Source organism: Pseudonaja textilis, chromosome 4 (genome assembly GCF_049901715.1).
Source record: "Pseudonaja textilis isolate UNSWEBS1 chromosome 4, rPseTex1.2, whole genome shotgun sequence".
Lineage (NCBI taxonomy): Eukaryota > Metazoa > Chordata > Lepidosauria > Squamata > Elapidae > Pseudonaja > Pseudonaja textilis.
Window position 1 is genome coordinate 14,378,663 of NC_141993.1, and position 20,830 is coordinate 14,399,492.

General features: G+C 41.5%; 1 protein-coding gene across 1 annotated transcript in view; it reads right to left on the reverse strand.

Moving 5' to 3' along the window:
• TM9SF3 (transmembrane 9 superfamily member 3) overlaps window positions 1-8,958 on the reverse strand; it is a 62,718-nt gene extending 53,760 nt beyond the window's left edge. The window contains exons 1-2 of the mRNA XM_026711033.2: window positions 8,799-8,958; window positions 2,123-2,318 (exon numbers count right to left, since the gene is read on the reverse strand). Of these exons, the coding sequence (XP_026566818.1) occupies window positions 2,123-2,318; window positions 8,799-8,876 (274 nt within the window). The 5' untranslated portion in view covers window positions 8,877-8,958. The remainder of the gene's footprint in view (window positions 1-2,122; window positions 2,319-8,798) is intronic.
• Between the last annotated feature and the right edge of the window lie 11,872 nt (window positions 8,959-20,830).

A 20,830-nucleotide genomic window follows, 5' to 3' on the forward strand; every position in this document is an offset into this window, starting at 1 on the left:
TTGATTGTCAATCAATGTTGCTACCTAAGTGGACAGTTTGATTTTATAGAAGTGTGATTGACTTGGAGTTACATTGTGTTGTTTAAGTGTTCCCTTTATTTTTTTGAGCAGTGTATATGTTAGTATCACCAATGTCAACTAGATAAACAAGAATGTAGCAACATTTTTTCTTGATATAAAAAAAGCTTTCAGCATTTTGGAAGAACTCTTCATATTCACAATCTTGAAAAAGATGAACTACAATTCAATTTTTTTCTAATGGACTCTAAGAATTTATAAACCAAATGAACTGTAAATACATATATACCTCAAAATATGCTATTATGAAAAGGACAAGATAAAAGGGTCTTCCTAACCCTAACCCTTTTCTGTTTTTACTGACCTGAGCCACTAAAAAGATATAAAAAAGAGTAAATTTCAGGAATTAAACAGGCAAATCAAGAGCATAAATTAAAATTCATATGGTGTTGGTGATTACTTAGTTACTTAACTAAAGAGTCCTTAGGATAAAAAATATGGAACATACAAACAGTATCAGGACACCAAATTAATAAAGAATAAGACATAGATGATTACATGGCACTTAACTGAAAGCGGGGGAAACATCATTTGAAAAAAACAGTAAGGTTTAATATCAGCATTAAGCTGATCAAGTAGCTGGGAATTTATATAACTAGAAACAGTAAAAATTTATTCAAAAATAATTATTTGCAGATCTGGAAAAATAATGATAGATATTTTAAGATGGAAAAAGCTAAGCTTATCTTGGCTAAGAATAATATTGGCAATAAAAATTTATGTTTTTAAGAAATGATCTCAACAATTTAAGACGGTATATTTTGAATGAATGACAAAGATGAATGAATAACTTCATTTAAGTAAATCACAAGGCTACTAAATATAGAATTCTACATGCTACCATACGAGGGAAATATTTACTTTCATGAATATGCTAAAAATTATTAGTGGAGAGATGCTGCAAGATTTAACCTTTAATAAAACAAAGATGAAATCTTTTGAGAGCCTCTCTTCAGAATAAACAGAAATACCTCAGTGGTTGCAATATTCAAATAAGTAATACAAATAAGTAAGACTTTTCAACTAATTACTGAATTGTGATACAGTAACAGAAATTGAACAAGTTAAATACTATATGATTTAATGGATGTAGAATTTAAACAGAACAATTGATATTCAACAATGGGAATATCAATGGAAAGTATGTTTTAGGTTTACTGTGATCATTATATCGAGAGGAAAATGCTGTTTTTTTCAGTAGCACATTATCCAGCAATGATTTGTCAAAATGGATAATACATATTTAAAAACTGCAGGTAATGTAATAAAGAGCCGTGGTGGCACAGTGGTTAGAATGCATTATCACAAGCTAACTCTGCCAACTGCCAGCAGTTCAATCTTGACCAGCACAAGGTTGATCCAGCCTTCCATCTTGCAAGGTCAGTAAAATGAGGCCCCAGATTGTTGGTGGCAATATGCAGACTCTGTAAACAGCTTAGAGTGGGCTGTAAAGCACTGTAAAGCTATATATATATATATATATATATATATATATATATATATATATATATATTATGTGTGTGTGTGTGTGTGTGTGTGTGCGCGCGCGCACGCGCGCTATTGCTAATCAGTTTAAATCATCTTCCATATCTAGTGGAAGTTCACAATTTTGTAAGACCATTTTTTTCTTCCATTCAAGTGTGTCCAATTGTTGGAGGCTGCCCCAACCCCCCCTGCAGTTTTCTTTGCAAGGTTTTTCAGAAGTGACTTGCCACTGCCTCCTTCCTCGGGCTGACAGAAAGGGACTGGCCCAAGGTCACTCAGCTGGCTTCATGCCTAAACTGGGACTAGAACTTACAGATTCCCAGTTTCTAATCAATTTTATACCAAAGTGGCTCTCTCATTCATTTTACTATATTTTATACATTTCATATTTTGAAATATTTAATATATTTTCCTTTTCTTGTATTTGTCTTTTTCTGTTTTCACTCTTCAAATATCTTTTAAAACTAATACATTTAAATTATTTGGAAAAACAATAAATTAATTCCTGTCAAACAAATAAAATAATTTTAAAAACAATCATGACTTATGGTTATTTTACCTTTAAATTTAATATCCAAACCGCTGAATTCTAGTTCAACTCCTTGAAGTGCTTCCCCAAGAGTTTCATGGTAGTGATCAATGCTTTTTTTAGATCCACCACAAAAAGGGAGAGAGAAGTATTTGTAAGTTTCCTGGCGATTGTGATATGGTCCTACAGTATTCATCCATAAAACAACTTCTTCTTTATCTTGGTACTGAAAAGAAACCATATTTTTTTAAAAAGAATTATCAATTGGCACATTGTTTTGATTGGAACAAATTTTCAGAGAGAAATATGAGGAAAACGCTTTAAAATATTGACAGGCAACTCCTGGTTTGCATGCCATCCCCAGAAATTATACCATTAAAAAAGAGGAATGTGATCACCACCTGCATTTTGGCAGGGAAAGCAAAAGTGTCTACCAGGTAGTCATCATTTAGCAACCAGAACTGGGGCCGCCAATTTAGTTGCTAAGCGCCACAGTCACTAAGTTGAAAATCATATGACCATAACTGTGCTTAGGATTTTATAGTTTTCCTTTCTCCCCATTTTCCCACCCTCTGGAATGATGTTCCTCTCCAATCTTCTTTGCTTTGAGGGTGGAAGGGAAAAATGGGTCATATGCAGGAGAGACTACCCACTTGTTTAGCAATTTCTCTGGTCTATAAGAGGGAAGAGAGAAAAAAAGGGTCAGATACAGGTACTGTGTACTGAATATAATGGGAAACACATGACTAGAGAGAAAGAAAGTTGTGACGGTCATAAATGTGCACCTTGCAGGGCAGAGTGTTATTTTTTTTAAGACTGTCATAACTTTAAATGGTTGTTGCATGAGGTAATTGGTAAGGAGATCTATCTGTAGATTTCTATTCAGGTTTAACAGTCGCCTTAATGTTTAAGTTCTATCTATGTCCCATACTACCATTCTAGCTTTAGCGGTCCAAAGTAATACATTAAAAAAATTAGAGAGTGACTTCATGAATGAAACATCATTTTTTCTTGTATTCAATTTCTACTTGTTGCATATTTAGCTGGCCAAGACTAAAATTAGCCGGTTTTCTGCACAATGTATCCACAAAGCATCCAGCTAGATGGCAGCACCCAGCTGATCTTGGCTATTCTCAGAAAAATTAATAGGCCTGGACTTAATACTAATAAGAGTAATCACCAGGAAATCCCAATGCTATAGCCCAGTGGTCGCCAACCGGTGGGCTGTGAGAAAATGTTGGTGGGCTGCAGCATGCTGAGGCGGGGAGGTGGGGCAATCCTGCAGTCTCCCTACCAAACCCGTTGTGGCTGCTGCCTCCTGCCTCAGTGCATCAAGGAGGCCAAGCAGCAGCAGGAAGAGCACGGATCTCCTGAGCTGCAGGAAGCAGCTGCCCTCAGGTGAAGATGTTGCAAGGGGGAGGCTCAACCCCCTCTTTCTTCTCGCCAGAAGTGCTCACAGCAGGAAAGAGTGTGGCAGCTTGTCTGTGAGCGCTTTGCGTATGAGCACTTCTGGTGAGGAGGAAGAGAAGCTCCTGGGGTCGAGCCTCCCCCTTGCAACATCTTCCCCTGAGGGCATCGCTTGGCAGCCGCTCAATCTCCTCGATGCGCAAAGGCAAGAGATAACACCAATTCAGAGGTTCCTCTCCCCTCACCCCCACGCAGGCCAGGCCTATGCCACAATCTTCCGTGCATATGAATCCATCTGCTGCCAGTATCACTCCTGTTGCCCCACCTTCCTGACAGCCATCTGGTCTTCAGCATGTGGCTCGTCAGCCCAGAGTGGAGGTTGGCCGCTGTGCTGAACTGTGCACACTCAAGCCCGCTGCTCTTCCCAGCAGGGGGAAGCGACCCATCTCAATTTGGATTCTGGGTTTGTGACTGGTATGTCTTAACTGGGATTGGGATGACTTCGCCTCACCTGTGGGACCGCCAAGTAGCAGCTGCCAGCTCCTCCACATGCCAAGTCTTACCACGGGAAAGAGAGCAGCTGGGGTATCAACGTAGCCACTCGGTTAGTTTGTAATCGCCTTACCCGAAGAAGGAGGTGCTGAAGGAGGTGCTGGAGGAGCAGGCAACAGTAGTGGAGAAGCAAGCCAGGTGTTAAAGACCCGGTGGGGGGAGGCTTCCAAGTAGAGGGAGGCTTCCAGCCCAGCCCTCCTTCCCTCTCCCAACTCCAGGCAGCCACACCTGGCAAAGGAGGGAGAGGTTTCCTCTGACTTAAGGGAGATATGAAATGACAGACCGCCAGATTTTTTTTTGGGGGGTGCTCTGCTTTTCTTGTTATTTTTTTGTTATAATTAAATAAGCATTTTTATATTTAAAAATATATATTTATATATTAAAAATTAACTTTTTAAATAGTACATTTATATTTAATATAAAAAAATAAAAATGTTGTATTAAATATATTATCTTTTTTTTAAATTCATATTAGTGGTCCTCCTGATTTAAAAGTGTGAGTCTGGTGGTCCCTGAGGTCTAAAAGGTTGGTGACCCCTGCTATAAACTAAGATAGGAAAGCTAAATAATTAGCTCAGAATAAGATAATGCCAGTTGTTCTATTGCCGAAGAGAAAATTTTGTGGACGTGATCAAGAACTGAGCTTAATTTACCTTTTCATTTATAAAGCACAATTTCTCGATTCACATTTAACACTATTAAGAAAATCACACAAGGGGGTTAGCATGATGTGTGTATCCAGTCAAATTGTTACCAGTTAATGATGGACACAGAAATAACCTGTCCTGGAACAGCAATTCCCAAAATTCAAAGCTGGCAACTTGGAAAAAAATGTATCTTCTTTTCACTTTTTGATCAATTGAAGTGTAGAACTATTTTCAATGCTATTATTTTAACAATAGCATATAGCTTGCAGTCCCATATAATATTCAATGTAAATAGCAGGATGCAACCTTCTGAAGCTTCTTTTTGTAGGCACTAAAGTCACTTGGAAAACTGCTAATAATTTCTGATATTCTGAGATGGAAAATACTGAAAATCTATGTTGTAAGCCCTTCATGCATTCACTGACTTCAAGTCAGTTTTTGATTTGTAGTGACTGCCTGGACTAGTCCCAGTTTTTTTGGCAAGATTTTTTCAGAAGTGGTTTGTCATTGCCACCTTCCTAGAGCTGAGAGAAAATAACTAGCCCAGGTCTACTGATCTGGCTTTGGGCCTAATTTGGAAATAGAATTCATAGTCTCCTGGGTTCTAGCCAAATGATTTAATATTATTAAAAGTAAATAATGGCCATTTTAGAGTGGTCTGGAAACCTATTCATGTAGCCAAGGTATAATCCCCAAAACAAAGACATAGAATATCAGTATCTATTGCTATTGGGCTACCCAAACAGGCCATTTTATAACACTAATTTGCTGTCTTGTTTAGATCTGAACTGTTAAGTGTTGTATACAGGATAGCAATTTCATTATATGTTCCTGAAAAAAGGCAATATGCTTTACAGAGCAGAAAACATGGAAACTGAATCCAGAATACCAATCTTTTAATGTGTTTTGGATTTCTAGAAATTGAAAACACACAACTGGACTTTTAATACTATATACTACTACTTGTGCCTACTTTTTTAAAAAATGGCCCAAACTTCCTTACAATTTTTATTGACTATTTCCTAGTATGATTTGATTGCTTATTCTACCCTATTAATTGTACCTTATGATTCTTGACGAATGTTATCTTTTCTTTTATGTATACTGAGAGCATTTGCGCCAAGACAAATTCTTTGTGTGTCCAAACACACTTGGCCAATAAAGAATTCTATTCTATTCTATTCTTTTCTATTCTATTGATCATCAGAGCCATTTTAAGACTGGACAAAGGTCTGGTGCAAGTACATACCTGTACATACGTAGCACATAGTACTAGAGGTACTATAACTCAGAGACACTGCAACCATCATAAATACATGCTGGTGGCCAAGCACCTGAATTTTGATCACACCACCATGGAGATGCTGTGATGGTTGTGATGACCAGCTGAAAGTTACTTTTCTCAATGCCATTGTAACTTTGAACAGATGCTGAACAAATGGCGGTAAGTTGATGACTACCTGTACACATTTTCATGCAGAAGATTTCACAATCAAATCTAGCAGCACACCTCTGCACAAGTTTTCATGTAATTTTCTACTTCTTTTCTCAATTTTTTTCTCAATATTGCAATCATTCTCCCATCGTTCCAACGTTTTGATAATTTGTTGTAACCGCTTTATCCTTTTCTTCCTGCTTGCACGATGCTCTTGCATTCAATCCCTTGGTCTTTATATACTACTTACACGTATCTCTGTTACTTGCTTGACATTCCTCCATCTCAACAGTTGGATGCTTTCACTCTGACATTTTCAGTCTCTAAGCATTCGAAGACTGCCCTCTATCCTATCATCCACATCATCAGACATCCTGGTACAGTAATTTTGAATTTCTTACATTTTCCTTGCTTCATATATGCAAATATACTGCAAGGCATGTTGTTTTTCCCTGTACAATACTTTTTTGGGGGGTGGGGCAATATTCTCTTTTCAGCCAGCCCTCTAATTCCTCTAATTCAGTTTTTCCACTTCTATTACAACTTTTAATTCATATCTTGATACTGCTAATTCCTCAACTGGCTTTCTATTGCCTTTTTCAAAGAACTTATTTTCTGCTATATTGTGTATACATGCTTGTCACATTTGCCTAGGTCTGTCTTTATCACATCTCTCCTTCCTTCTTCAATTACCTGAATTTCAAGGACAGTTTATAAGTGCAATTGTAAGTCCAATATGTCTAAAAATGTTCTAACATTATTTGCCCAATATCCTGGCTTTCATATTCCTTTCTTTTCTGCCTTTACTTGCAACCACTAACTTTCAAGGGAATAGCCATTAAGAAATTATACTATGTACTCACTGCCTTAGTGTTAGCACTGGATGACTTTTGAGCGGCATTACAAGGGCATGTGTATGATTAAGTCATAATGGAAACCTAGCCATGATATAAAGCATTGTTGGCAAGAAGAGGGTAATACACAGATTTAATGCAATTCCTTGAATGCCCTTTTTTCTGCTGCCTTCTGGAGCATCCTTGGGTTGCCTCATTAAAAATCTTTGGAAAATCCTTGAAATCACTGATTCAGATTTTCATAGTTTGCCAGCAGAAAACAGAGTGATAAGTTTCAGATAGTGTTCAATATGTCTAAAGAAGTGGCTCAATTTTAAAAAGAACTCTTTACAATTTCATCCATCTGCACCTTATACTTCCAGTATCCATTGTCCAGCATGATCATCCCACTTTTAAAAATAAAACCTTACCACTGGTTTATGGCTAAATGTTATGTTTGAATCCACCAATAATTTAAGGACAGAGAGTTTTCTGAAGTAACACTACACATGATCACATTATGTTTGGAATCAGTATTATTCATCACTAGTATCCATTTGACAAGCTTCTACTGCTCTCAACAAAGTTTGTAAATGCTACTTTTAAAAGCTATTTTTCTAATTATGTTTGGTTTATACAACTATATTATTTGGTCTTAAAGTGCTTGGATTTCATATTGTACAATACTTGCCTTTTCTTTTAAGTGATTTCTATCTTAATTTGTCTAAGAACAGCTTGTACTGAAGGCGCATTAGAAAAATAAGAGGCAAACAGAGAAGTCCCAGGTTAAATACTGCAATTTCTTGAGATTTTAAATAAGATGTATCCTTTGCTATTTTTTTCAACCTTCCATCTTTATTTCCCACTTGGGGGGAAGGGGTTGGCCCTTTGCTATTTTTGGATCTTATCAAGCAGCTACAGTATATTACAACTACAGCCCATACATACAAATACAGCAATCTGACTATACAGGTTGTATATGCTGCACAAACAAAGCAAATCAGTCGTGTTACTTCTTTACAAATTATCCTGATCAACTGAATGAGATGTAATTGCTGCATTCTCAAAATGCACAAGCAAACTGCATCTTTCTTAAGCATAACCAGCCACTGTCCAGAACTATACACACACACCCAGAGCCCACTGTTGAAGTATCAGATTTAACCTGATTTGATTAAACTAGAGATAAAAGAAATCCTTGTTTTGGTATGACAGGAGATAAAACAGCTTGAGCCACGCTGCTGTCTCTCAGAATTAACTATTGGAATTTATTCTGAATTGTAGCGTTAGCATGCTTTATAACGTTTCTACCTGCCTTGGGGAATATGAATTCCAATTTACTTTTTGAAAGCAGGGTGATTCTTTATAATTCATCGGTAGGATTGTTTTCTAGGTTCTAACAATATGGTGTCACCATCAACAGATAAGAAATGGTGAAAACCATCGTGTTGTTGGAACAAAGGATGATGCCGTTCCTGATAGTCTGATTCCAGCTTTTCTCTGGAAGGAAGACATACCCTTTCCCGGAGAACTATATTCGGCCCGGCCGCTCGCAATCACCTCCCCGCCACCCTCCAGCGGAAAGAGGCCGCTTCCTCACTGAGAGGCCGGCGCTCAGTGATCTTGCGGAGCAGCTTCTCCTCTCACGCACGCCGGTCCCGTCCCGCGCGGAGCGACTGGCTCGATCTGTGCTGGCTCCGGCCTCTGCGGCGCAGCGCAGCGCAGAGTCGCCCCCATCGCCGCCGCCGCCGCCGCCGCCGGACGGGGGAAGGAGGGAGGGAGAAAGAGCAGGCCCGTCTGTCCCCGTGGCCTCGGCCGCGCCGCCCCCTCACCGTGTGGTCATGCTCGTCGGCCCGGCCTTGCAAAACCAGCAAGGCCATCACGCACCACAGGAACCCGGCCGGCGCCATCCCGTTGTCGTCGCCGTCGTCGCCGCCGCCGCCGCCAACGAGGAAAGGAGCCGCCGCTTCCGCCGTCCGCGCCACGTCATCCAAGAGCACGCCGGAACAGACGCCGCTAACGGCGACCGGCGGCACCCAGAAGGCGCAGAGCTGGAAGGCGGAGGCTGGTGGGGGCGGGACCGTAGTCCGCGCCGCGCGCTCGGCCGGGAGGGAGGGAGGAGGGATGGAGCGGGCGCGCTTCTGCTGTGGCTCGGCGGTGGAGGCCTGCGCCTTCTGGAAGCCAAGGCGAGCCCGCCAAGCCTTCTAGTTCCTAAAGCGGGGGCGGGGTGTCGTGGAAACTCTTCCGCCTTCGTCGTGGCGGACCCGGCCGCTCGTTTCTCCGCACGCAAACCCCTCGGTTCCTGGACGGCCCCCCCAGCAGCCGTAGAAGCAGAAGAGAGAAGAGCACAGCCGAGGGAAATACCCCCCGGGATGGTACTATTTCGGCCGTTTGCAGTTGTGTCAATAAATAGGGAATAGTGGCATTTTTTTTTTTGTTATTTGCTTACAAGATTATAGGTACAAGGAAAAACATAGTTATGAATACATGGATACGTATAAGAAAAATAAAAAATAAATAAAAGAAACCATAGGACAGGGACGGTAGGCACGTTTTGGTGCGCTTATGCATGCCCCCTACAGACCTCTTAAGAAAGGGGTGAGGTCAACAGTAGCCAGTCTGAAGTTACAGTTTTTGGGGTTTGGGGAAGAAACCACAGAGTCAGGTAGAGGATTCCAGACATCGCCCACTCTGTTGCCTGAAGTCGTATTTCCTGCAGTCAAGTTTGGTGCGGTTAACCTTGAGTTTGTATCTATTGTGTGTTGTTGTGGTTGAAGCTGAAGTAGTCATTTGATGGGTAGGACATTACAATAGATAATTTTATGTACTATGCTTAGGTCAGACCGAAGATGGCATAGTTCTAGGTTGTCTAAGCCTAAAATTTCAAGTCTGGTGGCATAAGGTATTCTGTTGCAAGTAGAGCCGTGGAGGACTGTTCTCGTGAAATATCTCTGGACTTTCTCAATTGTATTAATATCCGATAAACAATGTCGGTTCCAAACAGATGAGCTGTATTCTCTAATTGGTCTAGCAAATGTTTTGTATGCTCTAGTTAGTAGTGTGATATTACCAGAGAAAAAGCTAGGTAAGATTAGGTTTACAACTCCTAATGCCTTTTTCGCTATGTAATTACAGTGGCCCCTAGCATTTAGATCATTAGAGATAAGAACTCCAAGGTCCTTGACAGAGTTTGGATCATCAACAAGGTCTTGACTATTCAGCCTGTATTTTATTTTCTGATTTTTTTAAAATAAAGTTTTATTGAGTTTTAACAAAACAAATAAAACATCTTATTTGAGTACAGCATGGTTCCGGGTTATCACATTTCCATACAGACACAATTTCATATGCATATTCATCTTATGTATTCAACTTCATACCACTGAGAAAGAAAAACAAGAAATCCAAGAAGAAACCAGCATGGCTACACAAAGATCTCTGGCAAATTGAAAGAAAAAAAGGACAAGTACAAAAAATAGAAAGGACATACAACTAAGGCAGAATATCAGCAGATAGCCAGAATCTGCAAAGGCAAAGTCAGGATAGCAAAGGTTCAGAACAAACAAAGACTTGCAACAAAAGTCAAAAATAATAAAAAAAAGTTTCTTCCAACATATAAATAAGAAAAAAATCAAGGAAACAATCGGTCCACTAAAGAGAGAAGATGGCAAGGAAGTAACAGGCAACAGAGAGAAAGCAGAACTGCTTAACTCTAATTCTTTGCCTCTGTCTTCACACAAAAAGAAACTATAGCTCAACCCACCAAAAACATAACTGTAAAAGACAGACCAGAAATAAAAGTTGAAATAAGCAAAAAAAAATAGTAAGAGCACACCTGTCTGATCTTGATGAAAAAAAATCACCGGGGCCTGATGGATTACATGCCAGAGTTTTAAAGGAACTGGCAGAACCACTCAGAACCACTGCACCATATCTTTCAAAAATCCTGGAGCACTGGGGAACTACCAGAGGACCGGAAAAGAGCTGATGTGATTCCCATCTTCAAAAAAGGGGAAAAAAAACAGACCCAGGAAACTATAGACCAATCAGCCTAACATCAATACCCGGGAAGATACTGGAAAAGATAATAAAAAAACAGATCTGCCAACATCTAGAAACAAAGTAATAACTAGCAGTCGGCACGGGTGTCAGTGTGTGCTCCCTTCAAAATCCAAGAAAGAAAAAGCCAGACTCCATGGATCAGAGCAAAGTTATTCTTTTACTGGAAATTAAAGCGGAAGCTACAGATGGAATTCCGAAACTGAGAATTTGGCGCGCAGATCACACATACAAAGAAATGGAATTGTTCCCACCCCCCAAAGTCCAGAAGTCTCTTCCAATTAAAAGTTCTGAATATGATCATGTGGGCATCTTCAGGTGGTGATGAGGCCTCTGTCCGTTGACCTTGACATATTTTGATAAGACATCGCAGCTGCGCAAAAAGGGATAGAGGCTAGCAAGGAAATGGAAAGTCGAAAAGAAGAAATTATACACCCCCTCCTTTTGCTTACATTTGTAAAGGAATGCAAAACACCTCCAGCTCTCTTCCCCCCACAATTATCCCTCCCCCCCTTGCTAATGACAGCCAAAAGAATTAAGCCTAGCAGTAGAGAAGATAAAGTAGGTAGGATATGGGAGAGATAAATGAGATAGATAGCAGTTAGGGTACCCGAAGAGATCTTGAGGCTGACATTCGGACCCCCCTAGAAAAAGGACATTAGTCCCTGTAAGAGAACAAAAAAACACGTTAAGCATTGCATACATTTCTATGGTTTATCAGGATACTTAGCATAAAATTTCTTTAGCAGTTCAGGGGCCCTAATGTCTTTTTCGTTCACCCACTCAGCATGGGATGGGGGAAAATGTTTCCAGGCTACAAGATATTGAAGACGACCCCTCCACTTCCGAGAGTCCAAAATCTCTAATCTCGAAATGTTGTTCACCCTCAATCAACAATGGCATGGGGGGGATCAGTCTGGGTCGGTCTCAATGTACAGGTATGTTCGGGTTTTAGCAGGCTAACATGGAAAACCGGATGAATGCGACGAAGAGTTTTTGGTAGTCAACTGAACCGTCACAGGATTCACAATCCGCTCAATAGGGAAAGGCCCCACATACTTAGGACCCAACTTTTTTGATTTCTGAGTGGTTTGCAGATATTTAGTTGAGAGGAACACTTTGTTGCCTACTTGATACGACTTCTGTGGGGCTCTCTTCCTGTCCACAAATTTCTTATGGGATTGGTGCGCCTCGTCCAGAGCTTTACGAGTGACTGGCCAATTGAGTTGAAGTTGAGATATCCAGTCGTCCAATGACTGAACATTGGGTTTCTCGCGAGGGAGTTCAGGTATGGGTACAAAATCTTGCCCCATGGCCACTTTGAAGGGGGTAAAACCAGTACTGCTGTGGACAGAATTGTTATACGCCACCCCCGCAAAAGGTAGTAGATCCACCCAGTTGTCCTGCTGATAATTTATGTAACACCAGAGATATTGCTCTAACACCCCGTTAGTCCTCTCACAGGCCCCATTAGTTTGGGTGTGGTGGGTGGAGCTTAAACCCTGGGTGGAGCCTATTAACTTCAAAAATTCCCTCCAGAAGTTCGAGGTAAATTGAACCCCTCGATCAGAAACTACACGCTCAGGGACACCATGCAGTCTGTAGACATGTATAATGAACAGTCTGGCTAACGACTTCGCCGAGGGAATCTTGGAGCAAGGTATGAAGTGTGCTTGCTTGGAAAACAAGTCGGTCACCACCCAGATGACTGTGTGCCCAGCACTCTCAGGTAAATCTACTATAAAGTCCATAGAGATTTCCTTCCAAGGGGCAGTTGGTCTGGCCACATTCTGCAACAGACCTGGCGGCTTACCAGGAGGTCTCTTGGCTGAGGCGCAAACTGGGCAGCTTGCTACATAAGTTTCAATGTCTTTTTTCAAGGAGGGCCACCAGAACTGCCGCTTCACCAGGTGTAAGGTCTTCACGAAGCCAAAATGATCCGCTGCCTTGGAGTCATGAGTCTGTTGTAGCACTTGGCTCCTCAGTGTTTGTGGTACATACAGCTTCGCACCCATCCAGGCTAACCCATCTCTAACGGTGCAGTTATTTGCATTTGTCTGGAACCACTCATCTGTTTTCAGAGCTTCTTTAAATCGTTCGATCAAGTCATTGGACAGATCTGCCTCTTGTTTCTTCTTTTGCGCTCTGGTGACCACTGGTGCAGCCAGCTGTGTGGTGGGCACAATCGGACTTATCACTTCTTTTCAAACACTGTTGTATTGTGGCATTCTAGATAAAGCATCCGCCTTAAAATTCTTTCCTCCTGGGATGTATTTCAGAAAGAAATTGAATCGCTTGAAGTACTGGGCCCACCTCACTTGCTTAGGAGATAATTTCCGAGGCGTTTTTAAGGCCTCCAGATTTTTATGATCAGTCCAAACCTCAAATGGGTGCCTTGCGCCTTCCAGAAAATGCCTCCAGGTCATTAGGGCCCAACAGACTGCAAAAGCTTCTTTCTCCCAGACGGCCCATCTAAGTTCAGTGTCAGTTAATTTACGGGAGGTATAGGCACACGGTTGTAGTGTCCCCTTCTCGTTTAACTGAAGTAAGACCGCTCCTACAGCCACATCGCTCGCATCAGCTTGAATCACGAAGGGGACATCCATGTCTGGATGCTTTAGCACTGGTTCTGCAGCAAATAATCTTTTTAGCTTCTCAAAAGTGGCTTGGCACTCCATGGACCAATTCAACGGCTGGCTGGGCTTTGGCTTCGCTTCTCCCTTTGTTTTTAGGAGATTGGTGATAGGCATGGCTATTTTAGCAAAACATGGGATGAATTGCTGGTAAAAGTTGGCAAATCCAAGGAAACTTTGAAGTTGTTTTCGGGTTCTCGGTGGGGCCCAATCCAATACGGCTCGTACCTTCTCCGGGTCCATCTCGAGGCCCTCGGGTGAGATACGATATCCCAGGTAGTCGATTTTTTCTTGGTGGAACTCACATTTGGACAATTTGGCGTACAATTTGGCAGCACGCAGTTTGTGCAACACGGACCGTACCAGTTTCACATGTTGGTCTCTAGTCTCCGTGTAGATAAGGATATCGTTCAGGTAGATCAAAACCCCCTTGTATAAATGTTCATGAAGCACCTGGTTGATCATTTGCATGAAAACGGCTGGTGCCCCCTGTAGGCCAAACGGGAGAACATTGAACTGGAAGCAACCCATCGGGCAGTTGAATGCAGTTTTCCACTCGTCCCTCTCTTTAATTCGGATTCGGTAGTAAGCTTCCCTCAAGTCCAGTTTCGTGAAGATCTTCCCCTTGGCCAGGTGGGCTAACATGTCCTTCATTAGAGGAAGGGGGTACATGTTCTCCACGGACACCGCGTTCAAATTTCGATAGTCCACCACCAAGCGCTTGGAGCCATCTTTCTTCTCACGGAACATCACAGGGGCTGCCACTCGAGGTCTGGCAGGTTGGATGAAACCTCGTTTCAAGTTCTTGTCGATAAACAATCTCAATTCCTCCAGCTCCCTTGGGGTCATCGAATACATCTTTGGTTTCGGGAGCGTCACCCCCGGTAGAAATTCAATGCTGCAATCGGTTGACCGATGGGGAGGGAGCTCATCGGAGGCCTCTTCGCTAAACACCTCTCTCAGGTCCCAGTACTCTTGGGATTTTCTCGTCCCCTTCTATGCGCTCGGCCCCTGCGGAAGCTGTCTCAGCAGGGGTTTGGGGCTTCGGAGGGGGATTTTCCCCAGTTCCCGGGGGGGGGTTGCTCCTCCCTTTCCGGAAGTCGGTCGGTACGAATCCGTATCCACCCCTCTCTCCAGTTCACTTGGGGATTCCATTTCCGAAGCCAGGGCAATCCCAAGATTAGGGACTGTTCCATCCCGGGAGCCACAATAAAACACAAAGTCTCGCTGTGGGTTCCCATGGTCATCTCTAGGGGTTCCGTTATAAAACGTGCAGGGCAACCTCCCACCTCAGACCCATCCAATTGACAAAAGGATATGGGCGTTCTCAAGTTTCTCAGTCCTATGCCCATACCCTTGACTACTTTCATGCTAATTAGGCACCTCGTGCCCCCCGAGTCCAATAAGGCCAGCATTTCCCCCTCGGCCCCCGAGGTTGGCACCCTTAACTTAATTGGGATGGTAACGGGGCCCCGGTTAGGGCTTACCGGGATGTCGTCTTCCGAGTCGGTCTCACTCTCGGGAGGAGTCGGAGGTCCCAGCTCTTTTTCTGCTGGGGGAGCGACTTCTACAACCTCCCCTATCTTTAGCCCGGTTTCGCGAGGCCTGGTTGGGGAGGATTCGGGCTTCCTTTCTGGGCCCCGTCCTTTCCTTGGATCTGGTTTGACTCGACAATCCGCAATCCGGTGGCCCTCCTTCCCACAACGAAAACAGGCAGTAGATTTGGCCCTTGCTGTCACCCCTCCCTTTCGGGGTTTAGGGGTCTCTCGGAGCCGGGGAGGGAGCAGGTTGCTCCATGCGGGGCCTCCTCTGCGTCTGCTTCGGGCTAGATCTATTTCCACTTCTTCCGCTAGCAGGTACCACAACTGCAAGTCATGTGGATCCTTTCTGGAGGTGCACATGTGGTATACCTCTTCATTTAGGCCATCTTTGTAGGCTTCTATTAGAGCCTCCTGGGACCAGCCTCGGATGCGGTATGCCAGCTGTCTGAACTCTTGGGTGTAGTCAGCAACTGATCTCCCCCCTTGAGTTATAGTTTTCATTCTGATCCTGGCCCTTCTCTCCGCCAGAGGGTCTTCAAACCTCCTCCTCAAAGCAGTCATGAAAATATCGAGACTTCGCAGTTGGGGGGAGTTATCATTATACAAAGTCACCACCCAGTCTGCTGCCAACCCCTCCAGGGTCCTGGTAACACATCTTACTTTGGCTGCCTCAGAGGTGAACTCCCTTTCATATTCTGCCATATAGCTTCCAATCTGTACCAGGAAAAACCCCAAATCCTTGGGATTTCCTCCAAACTTCACATCTAAGGAGGGCAGGTGGCGTCTTCTAGGCATTACCCCCGCTGCTGGGGCTCCCCGGGCGGCAGCTGGTTGTTGCGCTGGCGTGGGCTGGGCTGGGGGGGTGGCAGCCCGACTTCCCCAGGCTGAACTCACTCCCCTTTCCCCCTCATATATTGGAGCCCTGCCAGGTTTCTCAGAAGCATCCTTAAAGCTTTTCCCGGCTTGATCCAGCCTGCATTCCATCTCCTCCCCCTCTTGCCACAGCCGTTCCCTCGCACCTCTTCGACTTACAGTGATTCCAGGAGGGGGGGGCATCTTCCGGATCTCTCCATCCAACTCCTAACGACCATCTGGGCATCTCAGCTGGAGTTTCTTCCAGAGTAAAATCAGCTAACAAGTCGGCGGCTGGCATCTCTGGTAACAGCATTGGCTGCCCCACCTGCAGCTCCCTGGTCATCTTCATCGCTGGCTGGAGATGACATGATGTGAAACCCCCTCAGAAGAAAAATTGGTGTTTTCTCCGGGTGGGCTGATGGTGAGTTTCGGAATAATGTCAGTGTGTGCTCCTTTCAAAATCCAAGAAAGAAATACCCAGACTCCATGGCTCAGAGCAAAGTTATTCTTTTACTGGAGAATGAAAAGGAAGCTACAAATGGAATTCCGAAACTGAGAATTTGGCACGCAGATCACACATACAAAGAAATGGAATTGTTCCCACCCCCCGAAATCCAGAAGTCTCTTCCAATTAAAAGTTCTGAATATGATCATGTGGGCATCTTCAGGTGGTGATGAGGTCTCTGTCCGTTGACCTTGACATATTTTGATAAGACATTGCAGCTACGCAAAAAAGGATAGAGGCTAGCAAGGAAATGGAAAGTTGAAAAGAAGAAATCATACACCCCCTTCCTTTTCTGCCCACAGTAAAAGAATGCAAAACACCTCCAGCTCTCTTCCCCCCCACAATTACCCCTCCCCCCGTTGCTAATGACAGCCGAAAGAAGTAAGCCTAGCAGTAGAGAAGATATGGGAGAAATAAATGAGATAGATAGCAGTTAGGGTACCCGAAGAGATCTTGAGGCTGACAATATCTAATATTCAAGAAATAAATATTGAAACGGGTATAAGGGCAGACCATAACCCAATGACAATTAAATGGAAAGGACAAAAAAGAAGATCTAGATGGACATTAAACAATACTATTTTAAAGGGAAAAGATTTTACACAATGGATGGGCAAAGAATTGGCTTTCTTTTTCAGTGAAAATGAAAAAGAAGATACTTCAATGCAGAATGTTTGGGATACAATGAAGGCATATGCGAGAGGATTAATAATGGACTATTCAAAGAAAAAGAATATTAGATGATTATAAAAGATTGGAAAAAGAACTGCAGAACATGCCACAAAAAGATATTAAATTCAAAATGGATATAATTAAACATAAGATGGGCCAGGCAGAAAAAGAAGAACTGGCACAAAAAATTAGAAGTGTTAAACAGAACTATTTTGAAGATGCAAACAAACCAGGTAGATGGCTAGCATACAAATTGAGAAAGGAGAAAGAATCTAGGAAAATATTACAGTTAATAGATGATCAAGGCCAAATGTGTTATGGTAACAAGGAGAAAAAGATAATTATTCAAGATTTTTATGGACAATTATATAAAAAGGAGGATTTTGATGAGGAAAGAATTAAACTTTATCTACAAAATGCTAACCTACCTAAGATATCTGAAGAGACTGAAAAAATGGTAGAAAGTACTATAACAATGATGGAATTAACTGAAGCATTCAATAGGCAGAATAACGGAAAAGCACCAGGCCCAGATGGGCTCCCGGCAGAATTTTATAAAACATTACAAGAATTGTTGAGCACTCTACTATTAGAAGTCATAAATGAAGTCATGTTAAATAAGAAAATACCTAAAACATGGTCGGAAGCTTATATTACACTTATTCCAAAAGAAGGGGCTGATCCATTACAAATTAAGAACTATAGACCTATTTCTTTACTGAATGCAGACTATAAAATTTTTGCCTCAATCTTGGCAGAAAGGCTCCAAAGATACTTAAATAACTTTATTCATCCTGATCAGAATGGATTCCTGCCAAAGAGACAAATTAGGGATAATATGAGGGTAATTCTGGATACCTTGGAATATTATGAGGCGCATCCTGAAAAACAAATGGCTTTGATATTTTTAGATGCCCAAAAGGCATTTGATAATGTGAACTGGAGATTCATGTTTTTGTTATTGGAACAGATGGGCTTTGCTAGAAAATTTATTCAAGCAATAGAAGCCATATATGATAAGCAAACGGCAAAAGTAATGATAGAGGGAGAATTTATAGACTCTATTAATATAAGAAAAGGCACAAGACAAGGATGCCCATTATCACCTTTGTTATTTGTATTGACTTTGGAAGTGCTGAATAGAAATATTAGAGAGGATCCAAATATAACAGGAATGAAAATTAAGAAGGAGGAATTTAAACTGCAAGCCTTTGCGGATGATTTGGTTTTTATTCTGGAAGATCCTCTAGAAACAGCTTTAAAACTATTGGAAAAGATAGAGATGTATGGTGAGATGGCGGGTCTGAAAATAAACAAAGATAAAACAAAAATCTTGACGAAGAATATGTTACCAAAACAAAGAGATGAACTGGCAGACTTATTGAAAATTCAAGTTACGAATAAGGTTAAATATTTGGGAATACATTTGACGTCAAGATGTACTACACTGAAAGAGAATAACTATATTAAACTTAAACAACAGATAGCATCTGATTTGAAGAAATGGGAAAACTTACAATTGTCATTGATAGGTAGAATTTCAACAATCAAGATGAATATTTTACCCAGAATTTTATATTTGTTTCAAACTATACCAATTAGACTTGGTAAAGCTTATTTTGAAGAATTAAATAAAATTGTGTTGAAGTTTATATGGCAAGGTAAGAAAGCCAGAATAAAATTAAAACTTCTACAAGATGCTAGAATTAGAGGAGGATTTGGCCTTCCGAACTGGGAGTTGTACTACCAAGCTGCAAATTTAATGTGGGTTAAAGAATGGATAACATTAAGAAAGACCAGATTGTTGACATTAGAAGGACATGATTAATTACCGAGATGGCATGCTTTTCTGTGGTATAAGGGAACTAAATCGCAGGGCTACTTTAGAAGGCATTACATACGGGAGTCTTATGGTTGAATTGGGAGAAAATTAAGAGAAAATGTTATTTGAAAATCCCAGTCTGGTTATCAACTATTGAAGCCTTTTCTTATCCTATAATATATGAGAAGGAACAAACAGTTAGATATGGGGAAATATTGGATGAAAAGAGTGAACTTAAAACAATGCAAAAACTAGAAGAACAAGGCATAAAGATGAATTGGTTTTCATATGCGCAAATACATTCAAGGTATCTTATAGATTCTAAAATGGAGGGATTTTATGATAAATTGACTGATTTAGATAGGATCTTGACAGGTACTGATGAAAAAGTGATTAAAAAACTATACAGTTATCTGTTGGAAATTATATTAGAGGAGGAACAAGTTAAAGAAACGATTGTTTGGGGGAAGAATTTTGGATATGGGATTGATTTGGAGAAATGGGAAAAATTGTGGTCTCAAAATTATAAAATGACAATGTCAACAGCATATAAAGAAAACTTGTATAAGATGTTTTACAGGTGGCATTTTCCCCCGACAAGAATTGCAAGAATGTTCAAGAACAAATCTGAAAAGTGCTGGAGTGAGTGAGACCTGAAATATCATGAAGAGTGAGTCTCCAAACCAAGGAGAGTGAGACCTGAAATATGAGGGCTATCCACAAAATAGATTACATTTTCATCTGTAGCAAGAAGGGGCGGAGCTAGCCTGGCCATCTTTGGTCTGTGCATCCGCCGCTCAGTCTGCATCTAGTCGTGCTAGTGGGAGGTTCGTATCGTTGCCCGTTATTTCACAGCAAACGTTTGAAATGTGTGCTGCAATTGAAAATCCCTCGAGTTGTGAGGTGCGATCAGTGATAAGGTTTTTGTTGGCAAAAAAACATAAACCGATTGAAATTTTTCGGCAACTGTGTGAAGTATATGGCAACAACATCATCACTGAAGGTGGAGTGCGCCAATGGTGCATTAAGTTTAAAAATGGCCGAACTAAGGCACTCAAGAAGTCCTGAATGCTTTCAAGTGGGAGATTTTTCCTCATCCGCCCTACAGCCCCGATCTTGCACCAAGTGACTACCACTTGTTTCCGAGGATGAAAACCTGGCTTGGAACACAGTGCTTTGATGCCTGAGATTTGAGCCAGTCAGTCACGCCCGCCGCGTCATCATCAAAGAGCTGTGTTCCAAGCCAGATATGATTTGGATGAACCCAGAAATTGGAAGATACATAGTCGAAATAGAAATTGCGACAAATACTTGGGCGGATCACAACCCTTTGAAAATAAGTTGGAAATTACAGAAAAGGAGATGGATGTTGAATCAAAAAAATTGAAAGAGGATTATGTCAAAATGAGAAAAGAACTAAAAATCTTCAAAGAAAACAGGAAACAATGCTCCAAAATCTGTGGGAAAGCTTAACAATAGCATATACATCTTGAAGAAAGAAGGAAAGAAGGAAACAACAAAATCTGCTACAGGAAAAACTAAAAAATCTGGAATTAGCACTATAAAAAGAACCACAAAATAATAAAATAGAAGAAAGGACTTTAGTGAGACATAATCTAAGCTTAATGGTGCAAGAAGAAAGGGCACATTTTAAACATGCCAACAAACCAGGGAGATGGCTATCATACAAATTAAAAAAGGAGAAAGAGAAAAGACTAAAACAGCAATTGTCAGGTGAAAATGGAAATTTGCAAGGGGAAAAAATGATGCAAAAATT